Source organism: Sparus aurata, chromosome 2 (assembly GCF_900880675.1).
Source record: "Sparus aurata chromosome 2, fSpaAur1.1, whole genome shotgun sequence".
NCBI lineage: Eukaryota > Metazoa > Chordata > Actinopteri > Spariformes > Sparidae > Sparus > Sparus aurata.
The window spans coordinates 29,056,320-29,075,096 of NC_044188.1; the positions used below are offsets into that span (position 1 = coordinate 29,056,320).

At 40.5% G+C, this 18,777-nt stretch overlaps 1 protein-coding gene across 3 annotated transcripts in view; it reads left to right on the forward strand.

Moving 5' to 3' along the window:
- LOC115573592 (chloride channel protein 2-like) overlaps positions 1 to 18,064 on the forward strand; it is a 33,909-nt gene extending 15,845 nt beyond the window's left edge. For all 3 annotated transcript variants that reach the window (XM_030404434.1, XM_030404443.1, XM_030404449.1), the window contains 4 exons: positions 2,108 to 2,146; positions 3,775 to 3,879; positions 10,881 to 10,967; positions 14,711 to 18,064. In XM_030404434.1, the coding sequence (XP_030260294.1) occupies positions 2,108 to 2,146; positions 3,775 to 3,879; positions 10,881 to 10,967; positions 14,711 to 14,905 (426 nt within the window). In that variant the 3' untranslated portion in view covers positions 14,906 to 18,064. The remainder of the gene's footprint in view (positions 1 to 2,107; positions 2,147 to 3,774; positions 3,880 to 10,880; positions 10,968 to 14,710) is intronic.
- Positions 18,065 to 18,777: the final 713 nt, after the last annotated feature.

The window sequence follows — 18,777 nt, forward strand, 5'->3', positions numbered from 1 at the left end:
CAAGGAAGTCTTGTTCGAGGTGAGTTAAAACAAGAGGACAGAAAAGAAAATGTAGGAATGAAAGTGATGAAACAGGCAAAAATTTATAAATACATTTAAAAATAAATGCAAAACATAAAAGAGTAAAAACAAAGGACAATAGGAAGAAGAGATCCCATCTGAGAAATAAAGAGCATTAAAAGGAATAAGGGACAATAGATAGATTAAAGAAGACAAATAGAAGTGGTAAGACCTGGCCTTTCCATGTCTGCAAAACAGACATATATGATCCCCAGAAGGTAAATTATAAAAAACTATGAGCCCCTGACCTAGCTTTCAGGTCACATTTTGTTTGTTTTGAATTTGGATTAGAAGACAAAGTGCTACATAAACCTTACTTCAGTAAAAAATTGATAGAAAAAATAAATAGAATGCCTTACCAAGACCACTCCTATCTACTATAGGCATATTAAAATCCTGGAGGGCTCTTTTTAAAAACTCTCATCAACATTTATTTTAGCTGGTTTCATTATCCTACTGTGTGTGTGTGTGTGATGCAGCAGTCTTTGGTGCTGGATTGTGTGTGTGTCCACTGCTGACCTAGTCTTGGATAGTTGCCACTGATTGGGTTATCGGGTCACTGGATGGCACCGAAGATGGATCACAGCAGGAGGGAGGGAAAGGAAGAGCAATGGACGTTTCTAATCTATGTCTGGTCACAGAAACAGCGAAGCAAGCAGTACAGCTTCATCGGCCTATTGTCAGCACTCTGGAGTCACTCTGGCTCTCACACACACTCACACATGCTCATTCAAATCTCATTTGAATATGCCCACACATTTCCTCTGAGTTTCCTCTGCCCATACACACACACACACACACACACACACACACAACCTTCTGCCTAAGTCATGTATCCAGAAGCAGAGATTTGCGCTCTCTCTCTCTCTCTCTCTCTCTCTCTCGCTCTCGCTCTCGCTCTCGCTCTCGCTCTCAAACACCTTTTCAGCAGAAACACACACACACACACACACACATATCAAATGATTAGATCTCCTGCTTTAGTTTACATTTTACCCCTGGAACAACAGTGTATCTTGGCGACATTCAAAGTGCCCTTGTGACAAGCCGAATGATCAGTGAGACAGCAGAGATAAAGTGTTGTGTGTGAGTGTGTGTGTTTGAGTGTGTGTGTGTGTGTGTTTGTTTGTTTAGTCTCATCAACTCCAGGCACATCAGACCTCTGCTTGCATAGAGCTACAGTAGGGCGCCTGTTTCTACCCCGCGGCAACAGTTGCTAGGGTTACCGACAGGTCGGCCACCGCAGCGATGAGGATAAATGAGCTCAGGGCTCCCATCAGCCCCTGGGTCACACTCGCTCTTCCTTTCTCGCTCTCACACACACACATATACACTCATGTTCTCCTGTGTTCAATCCTGAGAAAGTAAATACCTGCACACAAGCACATGGCTAAACACTTTGAAATCGTATTTCACAGCCCATCACACACACACGCGCACACATACACACACACACACACACACACACACTCAGAGCTGCAAACACACCCTGCAATAGCACTCTCACACAGTCAGCTTTATATTCCATCATGCAGTATTCTCAGTGCTCAGGGTTGCTAGTTTGACTCCAGCTTGTCACACAGCGTTGGCAGTGTTATCCTGTCAGTTATGGGCCGTGAGCTCTGAGTGCGCTGCAGATCCATCATTATAATGATCATCTGCTCTGACATCTCATACATCACATCCCCCGCACTCATTAAATGTACTGTAGTCGCTCCTTTAGTCACTCATTCCATTTCTGTCCATCTGTCTCAAGACAGCAGCGCTGTGTAACACCGATGTTTTGCATTGGTGATTATGTCTTTTCTGTATGTCATTTTACCTTCTGTGCACAGATGTAGTGCTGGAGGCGAAGATGAACAGTACAAATAAATGTTTAGTGAGATAAAAACCAATGGGTCACCATTGTTTTTCTTCCATTTGTTTGCACTTCCATCACATATTTGACTTGTACATGTTTGTTTTCTTCATTTTACTGTGTTTAGTGTGCACACAGAATGTCTTTGTTTTGTGTACTGACTCCCCTCCTGTTGCTTGTCGTCCACAGGATGATGGAGATGTGGAGGATGACATGACTATTAGAGAGGTAAGACAGACAACAAGTCAAACAAAAGCTAGAACCACACACCTTCAGACTCATTCAGACAGAATCAGGCATTGTGGTAATGAGCTGCCAGGCTGTGCCTGGTGTGGGAGTGTCGTGAACATTGACCCTCCTACCCGGAAGGTGGCGGTAATGCACCTAAAAGCAGTATGCCAACCAACATTAAGCACAAAAGAAAAGCTGCCATGCTGCTCTGCTACTAGCATGCTGGTCCTAGTGATTGTTTGTCCACATCAACAGGTAGCATATCATTAGCGTTGGTTTTAAACCGGGCACAAGACCAAAATCAGTAAATACAAATGAAGTAAACACTGTAGCCTCATTCAAATGAACTGGAGGACCAGCGTGATTCTGTCAGAATGGAGCCTTATAACTACTTGGAGTACAGCAGCAAGGGGTCACATACTGCTTAATGCTGTTTCTACCCAACAACAAAATCCTGGTGCCAACACTGATCTTTGAAAATGGCCACATTATTAAGCATTTAAAGAATAAGACCGACATCATTCTATGATAACACCAATACCAACAGTGAGTCTGTTCATGGCACTGTGCCCTTCCTACCTTGTCTGTTCCGCTTAATCCATAGTTTCCTGCTAAAGTTCCTTTGTTTTAAAGTCCCCTATTTCCTAAAACAAATGGCAACTGTAGTTTTTGAGAAATTTTATCCAAACAAGAGACCACATTGGGTACTCAACCATGCATTTCCAGCAGCTGGACTGTGTGTGAAATATGGTGTATTAGGCTTTGGATACTCACACAATGTTTGTTTATATTAGTGGTTTTGGCTGACATTAAGAACATCGTAAAATATAACTGCCTTTTCCTGTATTAGCTATCAAATACTTGGATTTTTGGCATGCATATCAGTTTTAAAAAATATATATATATTTGTCCAACTTCTCAGCTTCCTCTTGATGACATCACAGCTTGACAGACCAGGCTTTTTAGATTCCTCAGTATTCCCAGACGGACCGATTACCCTGGAGTCTTATATTTTTGGATATGACATCATTCATAATTCATCCATCAACAGCACCTCTCATTTCCTCTCTGTCAGTCGCACATTCCTCACACTTTCTCCCTACATGCCCTCTGTTTTCTCTCGGAATCACTCATCGTTCACCTCTCATACGCCTGCTATGTCATTGCTTCTCACCACGTCTCCCTTCATGTTTGCAATTGACCTTCCTCACCGTCCATCGTCGTGGCTCCTCTCATATGATTTATAGAATCATTCAGTGTGGCGCCTGGTCCATCGATTGTCTATCAGAGGGAGGTGATTTTTCAGTTGGTGGTACGGCAAGATTTGATGCCTTTCTCTTCTGATTAGTGACAGACACCAGGCATAAAGATATCATCTCTTAACAGCATTTATTAAGCACACTGTCAGTCCAAGTTTTATCATCAGAAGGTAAAAAAAAAAAATGTTTAGGATTGGATACAATGTACTTGACTTGATAACCTATTTAATGAATTTATCAGTACAGCACTGGGGCAACAAGGGACTGTTCTTTTGTTCCTTCTATTGTCAGAAATTCTTCAGTCATGTTTATCTCTCATCCCAACCCCCCCCCCCTCCGCCTTGTTCTCCCTTGTGTGTTTTGCAGATTTCAGAGTGGGAGGAGATGCAGCTTGATGAGCAGGTCAACTTCAACAACTGCAAGATCGACCCCGCCCCGTTCCAGCTGGTGGAGCGCACGTCTCTGCATAAGGTCTGATTGCAAATACAGCTGTTGTTCAACCTCTGTGTGTCTGTCATACTGGAGCACAAATGTGTGTTCTTGCCATGTAGGAGTGTGTCTTCACTACTGTTTTTTGTTTATCCCCACTGATCAAAAAAAGTATGTTTGCATCACAACTCTCAACAACGAGGCATTTTAAATAGCTTTGCATGGGATATAAAAAGGCATTCAGGCAAGATTTAAACGAAACACAAGCTGATATATAATGAAACATATAGGGAAATAGTAAAACAAACAGATACAAATAAACTAAAGCTGAAAAAAGAGAGAACTATATATTCTGTTTTTAACATAAGCTGCTGCTCCCTGAATGACATTTCAAAGAGACCTGTAAACACACTAACGATAAGAACATGGAAACATTCCCTTATTGGTTCAGTGTATTTACTCAGTGAATGTATGAGGTTGTATTTATTTGGGGTGTTGTGTTATTTGGTGTATCATCTGCAAAATTACAGTGAGATATTTAGTTGTTTTGTTACTTTGAACAGAAATGGTCTGAGACTGGAGCCTTGGGGAACTCCAGGTTGTTTTTTACTTTAACATGTAATTACTGATTGACACAAGCAGACGCCTATCCTCCATATAGGATTTATGTGACAAATATGCACTGAAAACAATAACCAAGTTATTTTAAGTTATGGCATATGTTGTGTTTTTATGCAGTGGTTGAACAGATTATTATCATCATTTGAAGGGAAGCAGAATATTTTTCAGGTTTGAGTTGTAAACTTTCAGTCTATGAAACAGTCTATGAAAGTTTTCTGTTTGTAGAGTACTGTGTTTGGAAGAGTGGGTGAGAAGATACTATGATTGGGTCATTTATTATTCATGAACATCTTTAGCATTTTCATCTCAGAAGTAAGTCATGGAGTGAGGCCATCTTGGCTTCCCATCAGGAACAGAAGCACTTGGAAAGTGAATTTCTACCAGTTCCAATACTCTGGATAGTCATTGTGCTCTTGTTGTGTGTAGTGTCATTAAAGGAGCATGCAAACAAACCAAAAGAACACACAGAGGCACTCAGGCCAAATTAGCCTCCACTGTGAGAAGGAGAAAGTGAAAGTGCGGGGCAAAGAAAGGCGCTTTTGCTCGTTGGAGCTCATGTTGATTTTTATTTTCTTACTGCAGCCCAGTTGCACATCGTGAAAGAAGCTGTCCCCAGCACACATATACACACACGCAAACATTTCACTGTTGAAACCCTCCTTTCCGACCAAGCACTCACACACAAACACATACACACCGACTCTGTCTTGCTAGCGGCTGTGGCAGCACCTAATGTTCACCATTCATAATGCTCTACCCTCTCTCTCTCTCTCTCTCTCTCTCTCCCCCTCTCTCCCTCTCTCTCTCTCTCCCCCTCTCTCCCTCTCTCTCTCTCTCTCCCTCTCTCTCTCTCTCTCTCTTCCATCCTTCGGGCTCTGTGTGAATATTCTTTAAACATTTAAGAGAGGGATCCTGCACCAATCCATCTCGCTCCCCTCCCTCCGCAGCACACTGCCAAAAGCCAATACCACGCGCAATCTCCCTCAGCATATTAAATAGCGCCGGCTGCCACGGCCGCTGCTGTATTGAGGCATGTGTGTATGTTTGTGCCTGTGAAGTTATTCACTCTACATCACTCTTGCCCTGCTCAGCCTCTCAGGATATGGCCACCATATATCCCATGCAGTTTGCTACTGTTGTTTTTCTGGGTTTGTCAGTTGGCCCTTTCATAATGGGCTAATCTTAGTTAAATGACAATATGTTTCTACAGTCGCTGTATTCTGAGTTTTGCTCCAGACCTGCTCTCAGTTTATTTAGGATAGTGGCTTTGTACTAAAAGCAACCCACGCTGTGTATATTTTCACCAAAGAAAAGTAAAGTTGCAAAATTATATGTACCAAATACTATCTTCCAAATTACAAGAAAGCATACAGTAGGGTGAAAGATTTAAGTAAAACCACATCTAAAGTGTTGGTGTACTGTGAACCTTCAGGATAGCTTCAGTGCTACCTGTCATAGATTGTCCAAGATCCCTCATTTGGTGTTTGGATGATGGTGGTGAAATCTAAAATCTCCCTTATGTGTTCAGTTAGGTTGATCTGGTGACTATAATACCCATTTGCTCATCATTTTTATAGTCAGCGAACCGTTCAGTGAGCCCTTGTGCCCTGCTTTTTCTCAGGATGTTCATTTCTTACCGATCAGTACCTAGACAGCCCCCCAGGTAGTACTGAGATTATGTGCACACATTTTAGAGATATTCCATGTTAATATGTAAGATTTCAGCAACTTGTCTTTTCAGAAACAGTATCCCCAATACTCTGTATAATCCTCAAAACTCACCATCAGCACTTTTCTATATTTGGGTAGTACCTATAAAAGTAATGTTTTCTGGATTGTTGAAGTGTAAAAGTGGTTTATTGATTTATTCATTTTTTAAGGAATAGCTTGACATTTTGAGCAGTGTCCTTATTTCAAGACGGTTATCTCAAAACCTAGGCAAGAAAGAGAAAGTGAGAAAACATGTTGTTTGTAATTTATTTTGGTAAGTCAACACTTTAAAGGTGTGACAGTATCATTTCTAAATTTCAGTACATAATTTGCCACATCAAATGAAATACCTCAATATAAGCACCACCGACATACCATATTGGTGGTTATTTGTAGCCTCTGGTACTGGCAGTGTTTCTCAACAAGGTTTTAATTTTAATGATCACATGCAACAGCTAGTAGAGTGTTACTTGCTTCTGCATACAGTGTTTCCTCCACAGAACAGCTAGGGAGGGACTTGTTACGGATATTGATTGACGTTTACATGAGCCAATAGGCTGAATATGTGTTATGCTCCATGGAGCTATCAGCCGGCGCTGCCTGGATTGGCAGATCCCGAAGAACACAGCCAGAATTGGACGGAACACACAGCTACTAAGAAGACGACAGTTCAGTGACAGGAAAATGCTGAAGCACCCGAGGGATGAGTCAGACATTAAGATCGCTAACTGCATGGCTTTGAACTAACTACAGAACAGCAGCTGTGTTAGAGCTATCGGTTATCTGTCCATCAAGAAACACATATTTCTCAACGGCAGCGTACAACCCTGGTCTGGAGGTGTTCATTGAAAGGTCGCTGGTTAGCAGTTACTTAATGAACAAGTAAAGCTATCTGTTCAGAGTTGTGTCAGAGTTGGAGAAAATCAGAAAATACTTGCTGCATGAAGGGCAAGACAGATGTGATAAGAACATAGTTGGTGACTTTACAGAAGATAGATGAGGACAAACACCAAATATGACCCAATAATTTAGTGCAAAATAGAATGTGGTGTGCTGGTCCAGAGTTTGTTTAGAGCCTCTAATGTCTCCCCTCACTGTGCTGATGATCAATTGTTTCTACAATGCTATTAACAGCACCTTTTAATCAGCGAATTGCAGTTGAAATAGATGTGAATGGGCTGAATCTGAGGTGAGCTGACTCTAACCCCAGAGAAGCTACTATATCGTCCCGTGGGGAAACTCTTCGGAAGATTACATTACAAATGGCCCTGGCCTAAAAACACTTAACAATCTTTTTCTTGGCACAGCTTGCATTTGCTTGGCACAGTGGGATCAATTTCAGATGTCCCAAATGCCCATTCTGGCTAAGCAGGAAGTCCCATTAAACACTAAAAGGGTCTAGAACAAAAAGTCCAGCTGGCATCAGTCCTGCAACCTTTCTGATCTGCCACTGAAGTTTTTGACCTCTTGCCGCTTTTTTTTTTTTTGCTTTTAGCTCCACACAGCCACACTCCTCCATGGTAACTCCTAACAGTGGAGATGGGATTAAATGAAAGTTTAATGGTCCCTATGGGGAAACTGAGTCATCAGCAAATACAGGACTAATAGGGCAGAGAGTATAAATAGAGCAAAAACAGGGTCATTGAAACATGCAAGTCCTAACATTATAAAAGTTGACAAACAAAGTAGAAATGTAGAAAGAAAGACATGTATGACACTAATGGCACATAATGACAACTTCAAATAACAAAAGGAGCACTGCTAAAATGTTCTGTGATTACTGGACTGCATAGAAATGAGTCATACTGTTTTTTAAATATTTGAATATGGACTGGCTCAAAGGGAAAACGTCTGACTTTGCCAGTCAAGGCCTTTAAGGTAATTAATGTAAATGATGAAATTATTTTCAACACTATCATTAGAAATTGGTCTTGACATTTTTACCCTTTTATACACAAGACTCGGCATGCTTTAACATCCTCACCCTGCATTTGACCGCGTTCATGAGACAGCTGTCACAGGTTAATGTCTGGTCATCAACATTAGAAGACACTCAAGTCTGCAGGCAGAGTTCCACACACATCACTGCTAAACCTTATGATAACATATAATAACAAATTAAAACCAAATAAAGATATGCGCCCGGTTAATCAGCTGGGTGGTCAGTAAAATTTTAAAACGGTTTAAACATTAGTTTATTGTGAACAAAAATATACTGTGTATCATTCAGCAAACGTTGCTTAAAGGACACCTGTTATTTTATTTTGATTGTTTTCCTTCCCTTCATTGTGTTATATAGGTTATGTGCATGTGAAGGATCTTAAAAGTTAAAAGGGTCACACCAACACAAGTTCCTCTCTCCCACAGAAAACACTGCTCCTGTAACGCCTTGTCAGGCGTCTCACCTTTAATTCTGTGACTTTGTGACATCACACTACCTCACAGCGTCACACATTTACATAACTTAAGCCTAGTGGCTAGTTCAGCATTTAAATATTGATTTAGCACAGCTGCTCTATTGTTGTCAGCAGTCCTGGCTCAGGTGTGTGTGAGCTGACCAATCAGAGGAGTTTGGGTGTTCAGGAGGGGGCCTGCTTAAAGAGGCTCTAGCTAAAATGGAGCGTTTCAGACAGGGGGAATACAGAGTTGCTGAACTGGACAGTATGAGAAAATTGATGTGCTTTTTGAGCATTAAAACATGTCAACATATTCTTGTAGTAACCCCAAAGGAAAATACTGTCTCTTTTTAAATAATACTTTCATAGTAGTAGAAGAGTAGAGTTCAGATAGTAGTAAAATTACTTCATCATGCTTGTTTTGGATTTTATTAAATCTAACACCAAACAGTGAACTGAATATTGCAAAATAAATAAGTCATAACCACAGTTAAGCTATATCACTTCACTGGCCCTGATATGGCCACTCTGTTGAGGATAGGGCTGCAGCCAACCATTTTTTTCAATCAGGCGACTCAAGTATATGAAGTAAATAAGATGTTTACTGCAGCAGATGATATTTGATAATTGAGTCTTGTCAGAAAGTCTGGTGCTTAGACTCTACAGGGATAGTTTTGTGACTGAGGGGTGTCCCTGTGCAGTGGTCGTGTAGGCTGATGACTCCACTGAGACTGTTGAAATTAAGCTGGTGAATATGTGAAGAGTGGGCGTTGATGGGGAGGTGAAGAGGGCAAACAAAACAGCAGCAGCATGACTGAACTAGAGGCAGAGAGAGAATCATATTTAAAAAAAAAAAAAAAAAAAAAAGCAGCCAGATGACTTGCCTTACAATGTAAGTGTGTCACTGTGCTAATGGATATTGACAGCTGATGTCGATATGACGGCCCCTGATAATGATGGCAAGCAAACTCCAGCGAAGTGCGTTTTTATGATTATATAAAAAATGAAGATATATTGGCCCTAAGTTTAAGAATACCATCATTCCCCTTTAAGCCCCTTTTAATGTTTCTATATTTTGCCTTGATCATCTGGTGTTTTCCCACCTATACAGGTCACCTAACTGACACACTGTTACACTTTCTCCAAATGTTGACCCTGATGTGATGTCCCAGTATTTGTTTGGCTTTTAAATCTACAGATAGTGTGTATTCTTTGTAGAGTCATATATTAGCCTGTTGAACAACTTGTACTTAGGATATTCACATTGCAGTCATTTCCTCTGACATCATGCTAAGGGTGGGAAGCTCAAATGCTGGGATAATGTTATTCTGCTATAATCCATGCTAAAAGTCGTATAAACTTATGTAATCTGACAAACTGCTATCAGTTTACCATCTCCCCATTGATTTGTAGTGAAAATGTGGAAGGACATAGGGCCTTTTTCAAAATAAAGCAAAATATTTGAATACAAATTAGTTTCCTCATTCAACCACCCATAGCTTATTTTACAGTTTGATTAAATTTTGTTTCACTTCCTAGCTTCAATAAATGTGCCCAAGATGTGTGCTGATATTTTAGAATTAATTTAAACCTTGTATTGTGTAACACTACTAAATACCATGTTAGCTAGGACGTGGTTGAACGCTAACATTAGCTGTTGTCTAACAGAAACTAATGAGCGAGTGAAAATGTGGCCAAAGATCAAGGTAAAACAATATATTTCATAACTCATTAGCTTCCATGAGTCAACAGGCAACGTTAGCATTCAACCACTTCCAGCAAACATTGCCATTTGATAGTATTACATGATAGAAGGCATACTAGATGTTGTCAAACAGCTAACTTTTAACTAGGAAGTGGTTGAATGCTAACGGAAGCTAGTTGGTTATAAAATATGTAATTTTAACTTGACAGTGGCCTGACATCCCTCCATATTTTCAGTTGCTGATCAGTCTGTAAAGGGAAATTGTATTGATTTGTCTGATTCCATATGTTTGTAGGGCTAGCAACCTGAGACACAGCAGTACGACATTTAAGCTTCCCTTGTTCCCCTTTTTGTCTGTTTTAAAATTAGCACTTAAACCAGTCTGAATGTCTTTGTGGTATTTCCCAAAGTGATCGTACCCCTTTAAAAAAAAAACATTTTACTTGTAGAATGAAGTTGTCCGTGTAGTATAATTGAAGTCAGTGGTGCTTTTCCCTAACTTAACCTCATTTTCTAATTAAAGTAGGAACCCAGCTGGGCATATCTCTGTTTATACTGTTTTTAGTGTTTTACTGGTTGTTTTTAACCACATCTGCTTGTGTTTTTTGCAGACCCACACCATCTTCTCGCTGCTGGGCCTTGACCACGCCTACGTTACTAGCATAGGACGCCTCATTGGGGTGGTTTCCCTGAAAGAGGTAAGAGTCAATTTTCGGAGGACTGTATTCTTTAGAGTAGTCATATGGTTATTGTGTGTGTTTTAATGGTTTCATACCTCTTTAATCTAATCTCACGATTCAGTGCTGTCAATTTGTTCGACACCTACACTAATGTAAAAAGACATGACTATCATCATTTGTACAGGAGCCATATTCACTGCTTTCATAACTGTAAAATCACTGTCAATACCATCAGGAGTGCTGTCATCCTGCTGTGCACACACACACACACACACACACACACACACACTCAAAGACATTTCAGTCAGCATTAATGATTCTTCCTCCCCTCTCCTGTTATGTACTGTGACAGACAAAAGGCTCCTTAATATTGCTGTCTCTATCTATTGTCTCTGTGTCTGTTCTCTGCCCCCTCCCTCTCTTTTCATCTCGCCTGCCTCACAAACAACTGAAAACCTCTTGCTCCTTGTGAATTGGCCAGGAAGTGGTGAGAGGATTGTTGCTAAGTGCAGTACTGCTTGCCTGTCCCTGACATTTAGGCTTTTTTGTTCTGCGTTCCACCAGCAGACAAAAACCCAGCCATGGCAGATAAAGCCCAGCCTCTCCCAGTCTGCCTGTCTGTCACACAGGCATACAGTTATATCACAGCCTCACTGGTCCGTATGAAAGAGGAGATTCACTGGGATGTTGGTGTGCGTGATTATAGTGCATTATTTCCACCCTCCAGCGTGCAGACACTATTCTTTCAGGGCTGCCACTGGATCTGTTGGGCCCAAATCTTTCACCTTATCAGCCAAATGACAAACTTGGCCCGGTCAAAACACTGAGAGCAGAGAGAGATGGGATGAAAGAGGCCTTAGAGAATCGCAACAAACTTTCACACAGCTCCAATGTGTTTCTTTCAAATGCAAGGATAGATATTGTTAGAGGTCTTATAAACCCAATGTGTTCTGCTTAATTAAAGCACAAGGTCAATGTAAATCCATTTCAGAATCACATATTTTGTTCTGTGGGCTAAGACAGGGAGCATGTCACCTTTTCTTTGGTATTGATATGTGCTATCATACAAAATGCTGTGCCTCATGTGCAACAGTTTATTGACAGTGAGAAAGATGACAATGTGAGAGATGATAAGACATTATTATGCATATGAAATTCAAGGAGACATAGTATGCTCATTTTCAGGTTCATAATATAATTTTTCGGTTGCTTCTAGAATAAGTTTACATGCTTTGATGTTCAAAATACACTGTGGTCCTCCTCTGTTTAAAACACTCTGTTTTAGCTCCTGTCACTTTAAGGCCCTCCCTCCCGAATACTCCGTCTGCTCTGATTGGTCAGCTCACACACGCCTGAGCTAGCACCGCTAACAAAAGCAGAACAGTTGTCCTTGATTAATGCTTACGTTGCAAACTAGCCATGCATAAATGCAGACGTTTGACGTGGTGACATAGTGTGATGTCAAGAAGTCACAGAATTAAAGAGGGGGAATAGTGATGGGGCGTTCCACCTATATTAAATACTGGAGGAAAGGAACAAAAAGGAAAAAGCACTTGTCTCCTTTAAGTGTTAGAAGAGCAGGCCACTTGCTTTAAGATAGTTAACGTTACACACACTAAAGGTTCACTGTTCTCTTTTTGTGTGAATAATATCTGTTAATTCACCCATCAGTCCGCAGTTGCAACAATTGTCTTGTACTGCCAGTTCAGCTGTTCATGAAACACTGACTGCTCTCTGCGCTTCAGTGCTCCATCTTCTCATACAGAGTGCACTCTGCCGCTCAGAGAGTCTGGAGCTTTCAATAACCTACAGCGCTCTGGCACAATCTTGGTTGTAAATTCAGAGTGTGCTCTGATGCTCGGAGTCTGTCTTTGCAAATGCATCCATAGAGACAGAAGAAACTGTTCAAGTTAGTTAATAAATAGTTGAAATATTTTTCTAAAAGTAGTACACATGTGTACTCACATACAGTAGTTAGCTCAAAGGTCCATTGTAGGATTTAGCGGAATCTAACCGTGTTTTTGAGAATTGCAACCAACTGAACACCCCTCCCCTCATACACCCTAACCTGTGATGGCCTCTTAAAAACACAAAAAATCCCACTCCACTTCACTTCTGCAGTAACATGGGCGTGCAGCATGGTGGACTCTGTGGAAGAGGTGCCACTCCCTCTGTTGATATAAAATGCTCATTCTAAGGGCACCAAAACACAACGATACTTAGGTGCAGGTAATTATACACTAATAAAAATAATTACAAATATGATATCATGTCCAAACCCAAGTCCTACTCACAGGACCCTTCAGAGTAATGATTTAAATAGACTGTTAAGTGTAATTAATAAACAGTTCAGACTGGCTTAAATTAAGATAAAATAAAGGTATGAATAAATGACTGGAATTCATGGATAAACAGTTGAAATAGATAGCTTAATTGATACCAAAATACATAGTTCTTTCAAGATTTTTTGTAATTAACAGATACGAAATAAAGCATTACCACCAGCTTAAGTCTGATGGTCCTATCACAACATGTAAAAAAATAATATTGAAGATTAATATAAAGATAATCATGTGTTTGGTTGGTAGTTTCCTCATCAGGAAGTTCTACAAAACTACTCATCTTTAGACAATGCTCAATGCCCAGAGACTTCTTCAACACCAGATGTCATTTTCTGAATCTTTTTTGATTCTTATAACATCTCATGAAAAATGGCCACGGTTCAGTATTTTGCTGACATAGAACACATGTTGCTGATATATAAACTATATAAAATAAAGACCAAGCCTAATTTCTCACCAAGAATCATCGCCTCTGCCATTTTAAATTTTTTACGTTGTTTTTATAAACATTTCTGAAAGGCAGAGTGCAATGTGTACTGTGGCAGAGGCGGGTCTGACCCTGTGAGTGGACTTTCTTTTGATCTACTTTCATTTCTGCTGTGTGTAGGCGGCAGGGAGAGCCACAGAGATTAATACATGTGCAGTCATTTCCACCTCTCCTTTCTCCTCTCCTCTATTACTGTGAAAGGATTCAGCAAACACCAGCTGAAGTCAGTCCGACCTCACTTTTCAATGCACACTGCCCTCTGACCATGAGCTCTCCCTCCATTACATTTTGAAAGGGGGTTCCAGTTGAAAATAGAAAATTGCTTGTGTGCCTGTGCATTGGATTGTAAACTACGGACATGATCTTGTACTGTAGAGCAAGGCCAGTACAGCATCAGGGTTAGCAGTTCTATTTCCACTGGGGCCAAAACTGTATGCAGCACAGCATAATAAGGGACTGTGAATAAAACCCTGTATGAAATGGCATGATTTATGGTTTATTTTATTTAATTTTTGCTGCAAACAAGAGCCATAACATGTCCCAAACCAATACTACTATTTTCTATCAGGTCTTGATTGTAAATGTTACCACATAGTAAGTTCAGCCTAACACTTTTGGACTCATTATGGACAGTTTAAAAACAAATGATCAAAGTCGATACAGCAGAACCAGAGAAATCATCTTTTATTCCACGCATTTGTCTTCTTTCTAAAACCTCGCACCCACATTACCCACAATGCAACTTAGCCACTGAGCGGCATCACTGGAAGAAATTCATCAGGTTATATATATTTTACAAGTGCAGTAGTACTCCCCAAGACCTGGAAACACACAAATTGAAGTTATCCATTGAACCATAAAATCAATGTAGCTTCATTGAGTGCTTAGACACTCTTTGTGGTGTCATCTCTAACTTGTCTTTCTCCGTCCAGCTTCGCAAGGCCATTGAGGGTTCTGTGACGGTAAAAGGTGTGAAGGTGCGTCCTCCTCTGGCCAGCTTCCGGGACAGCGGCACCAGCAGCAGCGAGAATGAAGCCACCGAGCTCCACAAGCTGTGGGATCGCCACAAGAGCATGTCGCTGCCCCGCGAACACACCCCCTCTGAGTCCGACGAGAAATCCCAGTGAGGGAAAATAGAGGAGGGGGAAGAAGAAGAACAGGTGAAGGGGGAGGAGCAGGAGGAGGAGGAGGCATTGAGATCTTTAATCTCCCAAAGCCACAAAAGAAATGCAAAAATCCTCAGGGCTTAGGATCAATATTTAATTCTGAAAAGAGTTCTAGTGCTCCGCCAGCCTCTTCATAACTCCTCTTTTCTCTCCTCATCTACTCCTCTTTTTTTCCTCCATCCTCCACTTTTTTCTTCAAAGACCCACCAGTGCTTTCCCCAGGGTTCTTACACTGACCAAGCCAGACACTCCACAGGAGAGTGGAACACAACTCAACCTGTGCCCTGCTCTCCATTTACCCTCGGGAACCCACAGCAGAGTGAATGTGGATTATGGGGAAAGAAAGAAAGAAAGAAAGAAAAAAAAAAGGACTCATGTTGGTTGAATCCAACAAGGGACTGGGAATTGGTTGCAATCTTAAAAAAGGGATATTTTTTTTGCAGACTATGTTTAGCTTATGCATCATTAGAGTGTTGGGATCAAAGTTTGGACCTTATTGAACAAGTCTTCCACTTGATGAGAGAAATTCAGCAATGATGACGAGGAAGAATAACGTATGTTTGTTAGAGTGAGTGTATCTAATGAGAAAATGTGAGTGCGCGTGAAGATGGAGGTAGCAAAACGACTATTTCTTATAGGATTTTCTTTTTTTTTTGTATTGCCTTTAGAACACATTTCAGTCTTTGTTTCCCAGCTTGAATAATTTTATTTTTGACTGATCAGGTTGTCTGTGTTTTACTGGAATTTGCCATAGCACCATTTTTATCTGCAGTCTGTCCCCTTGACAAGCACTGGACTACGGGGACGGATGCCTTAGTTTTCTTTATTTTATTTTTTTTCTTGCTTCCATTACTCCTCTCTTCCTTGGTCTTTTTATCTCTTCAGTCTTTGATGGTCAGGTTGAGAGTACCATCTATGCAAGCAGACATGCCTGTAGGCAGTGGTGGAAGCACCTGTAGCCCTTTTCATAATGTACACTCCTTTCATAATCCAGTCTTACATGACAAGGACACATAGAAACACACACAACGAAGACGGCAGCGACGCACTCCGAGAGTCGCAGTTTTCTGCTTATCTAAATATAGCTCTTAATAACCGTTCCAGAGAAGGTTGGGGGCGGACGGACAGGGCAGGAAGCGAGGGAGAGATGAAGAACAGGGAGCAAATGGATGGCTGAAAGAATGAAGACATCATTACCTAACCAGCTGCTCTGGGTCCTCTCATCAATCTGCCTTTGATTTCCATGTTAGCTAACCTCCATCACTTTCAGAGACACAATAACCCCCCACCAGCTATACGACGCAGTGGTCGAGGGCAAACATGTTGCCGACATGCGGTATGTACGTCATCATATGACAGCATGTGAGCAGCAGAGTGAATAACCAAGCTGTAGTCCAACCATTTCAAATTAACTTAATTTAACATAATACTTACCCCAGCTACTCGTCCAACATAGTTAACCGATTCAACCTCAAACCCTAGGCATTGACGTTTGCAGGTTCAGTGTGTAGGATTTGGTGCTGTTTAGTGATGTTGTGGCAGACTGCAACCAACTGAAGACCCCTCATCTCCCCCTCACCTATGATAGCCACTAAAAAACATAAAAGAGCCTCTCTGCTTCTGTGGAAACGTGGCGGTGCAACATGGCAGAGTTGACGTTGGCTGTGTATGTTTCTGCATATCATGGATATGTTGCAAATACATATTTCTGTAGGTTCAATATGTAATTTCATGGTGTGTCATGGCTGTTTTTTTAGATTTAGGAAAAAAATCCACTTGGTTAGGAAAAGATCATGTTTTAACTTAAAATACCTGGTTTTGTTGCCACAAATGCGTTTTTGTTCATGCGAGGTCTCCTTAAAAATTTCCACTGGTTTCACACCTACAGATGTTGAAACACAGTCCCCAACCTCCACAAAAGAAAGTGAGCTCGTGTACATCGAACGCAGCTTAACACATTATGTATATTGTCCATGTGTTACATATGACACGGACACATCTCAACGTATCCATGCTGTGCAGAAACATTAACTGCCATGTTTTTTCTGCCTGCTGCGCTGGACGAGGACCCACTTCCTCTGTAGATTTAAAAGGCTCATTCTATGGATAAAAATCAACTGATTTATCAATTCTAAGGGAACGAAAACACAACAGTTCTTCATTTCAGGTGTTTTTACAATAATGGAAACATAATTTTAATAAATATGATATCCTATTCCTGCCAATAGATCCCCCGAAATCCAACACACTGGACCTTTAATGACAGAATGGTTTCTGACTCAGCAAGTAGTCTGATGTGAAAGATAATGTATATGTACTGTGTATTTAATAATTCATGTCTGCCATAATGCTTGAGGCTCGTCAGTGTGCTCTCTGCACATCGCCAGAGGAACATTGATTTGTTTTACCCTCTCCGTTCCTTCCACTTCCACTAAAATGGGCTGCTGCACCCAAACACGTCATTTAAGACACTCTCCTTTATTATTTTTCTATCCTTTAAGTTTGTTTTTTGTATGAGTTTTTTTTTTTATTTTATTTTTTTTAGGAAAAAACAGATGTCCACTACTATCTACAGAATTAGCTCTACTGTTTGGATGCCTTAAGTATGCGCTCATACTGAACTCCATTGTGTTTTTCTGCATTTGATGCATCGCATGGATTTTATTTTTGGCGGTGTCTTGTCTTGCTGCGCACCACTAAAAGTAAAAGCTAAATAGCATGGCTTTGCATGACCGAGTGCATGTAATATTTGTTTTATATAATGAAAATTTACCAAAAACAAAAACTTGATGGATATTAATGTGGGGCGAGTGACTGATGTGGTGTCTTAGTATGTTCGCCATCCTGTGCCTGTATGTTATGTGTCTTTACAGTATATTATTTTATATTTTCTAGTGTTCGATTATTTCACTTTGATTGGCATCTTAATTTCATCCAATGAGTTTTATTCACTGCCTGATTTTGAGCTGGGGATGGGGGGGGCGTACAGATTAATATATTTAACATCATTCCTGTAATGTAAAACCATAATTTAATGTCTTAACCAATCTAAAAATTGATGACTATTCTCCTTTTAAAAGAGTGTTTTGGGGGCTTGTTTTATGATATGTGTTGTAATTGTTTCACATTTGATGATCTTACAGTTTGATTTTGATGCTGTCCCATTTGTGTTTTTATTTTTTTTTATCTTTTGACATGTCTGATATATTTCTACGAAGAAATGTATTTGTAAAGTGCAAATAACACTAACGGGGTGAAGGCTCGTGAAGGTTCGCTTGATAGGAAAGCAAAAAGAGAAGTTAATGATGAAGGGACCAGCATGGGGTCTGTCGGTGACATGCTCATTCCACAAGTGCCTCTCTTTTATCGATAAGCAATCGACACCGAAGTGTTTGAATCTGGTTTACTAGTCGCATGCATGTGGATGAGGCACTTTTCACACATACATGTGCACAAATATGTAAGTGGGGTGGATGATGTGTCAGTTATATATAACAGTGTGCTGTTATCGCCATGGTAACCTGCCGTCATCGTCGCAACCCTCCCATCTGCTCGCCCCAGGGGCTGACTGAGATCCACTCTGATTTGGTTCTGTTCATTTCTTTGTGCTTTTCATTGATTTTCATTATTCTGCCTTCTGCCAGAGCCTTCCCCTCGGCACACATTTCAGAATTGTTCATCTCATTTGCTACCAGACAGATATAGACTGAGTTAGATGCATATTTATTAGTCTGTATTAATCAAAGTAGAAGTCGTAAAACAAACAAAAAAAATGTTTTTTGTTTTTGATTCTTTTTATGAATGATCAACTTGTAGGTAATCAATTTGTGCAA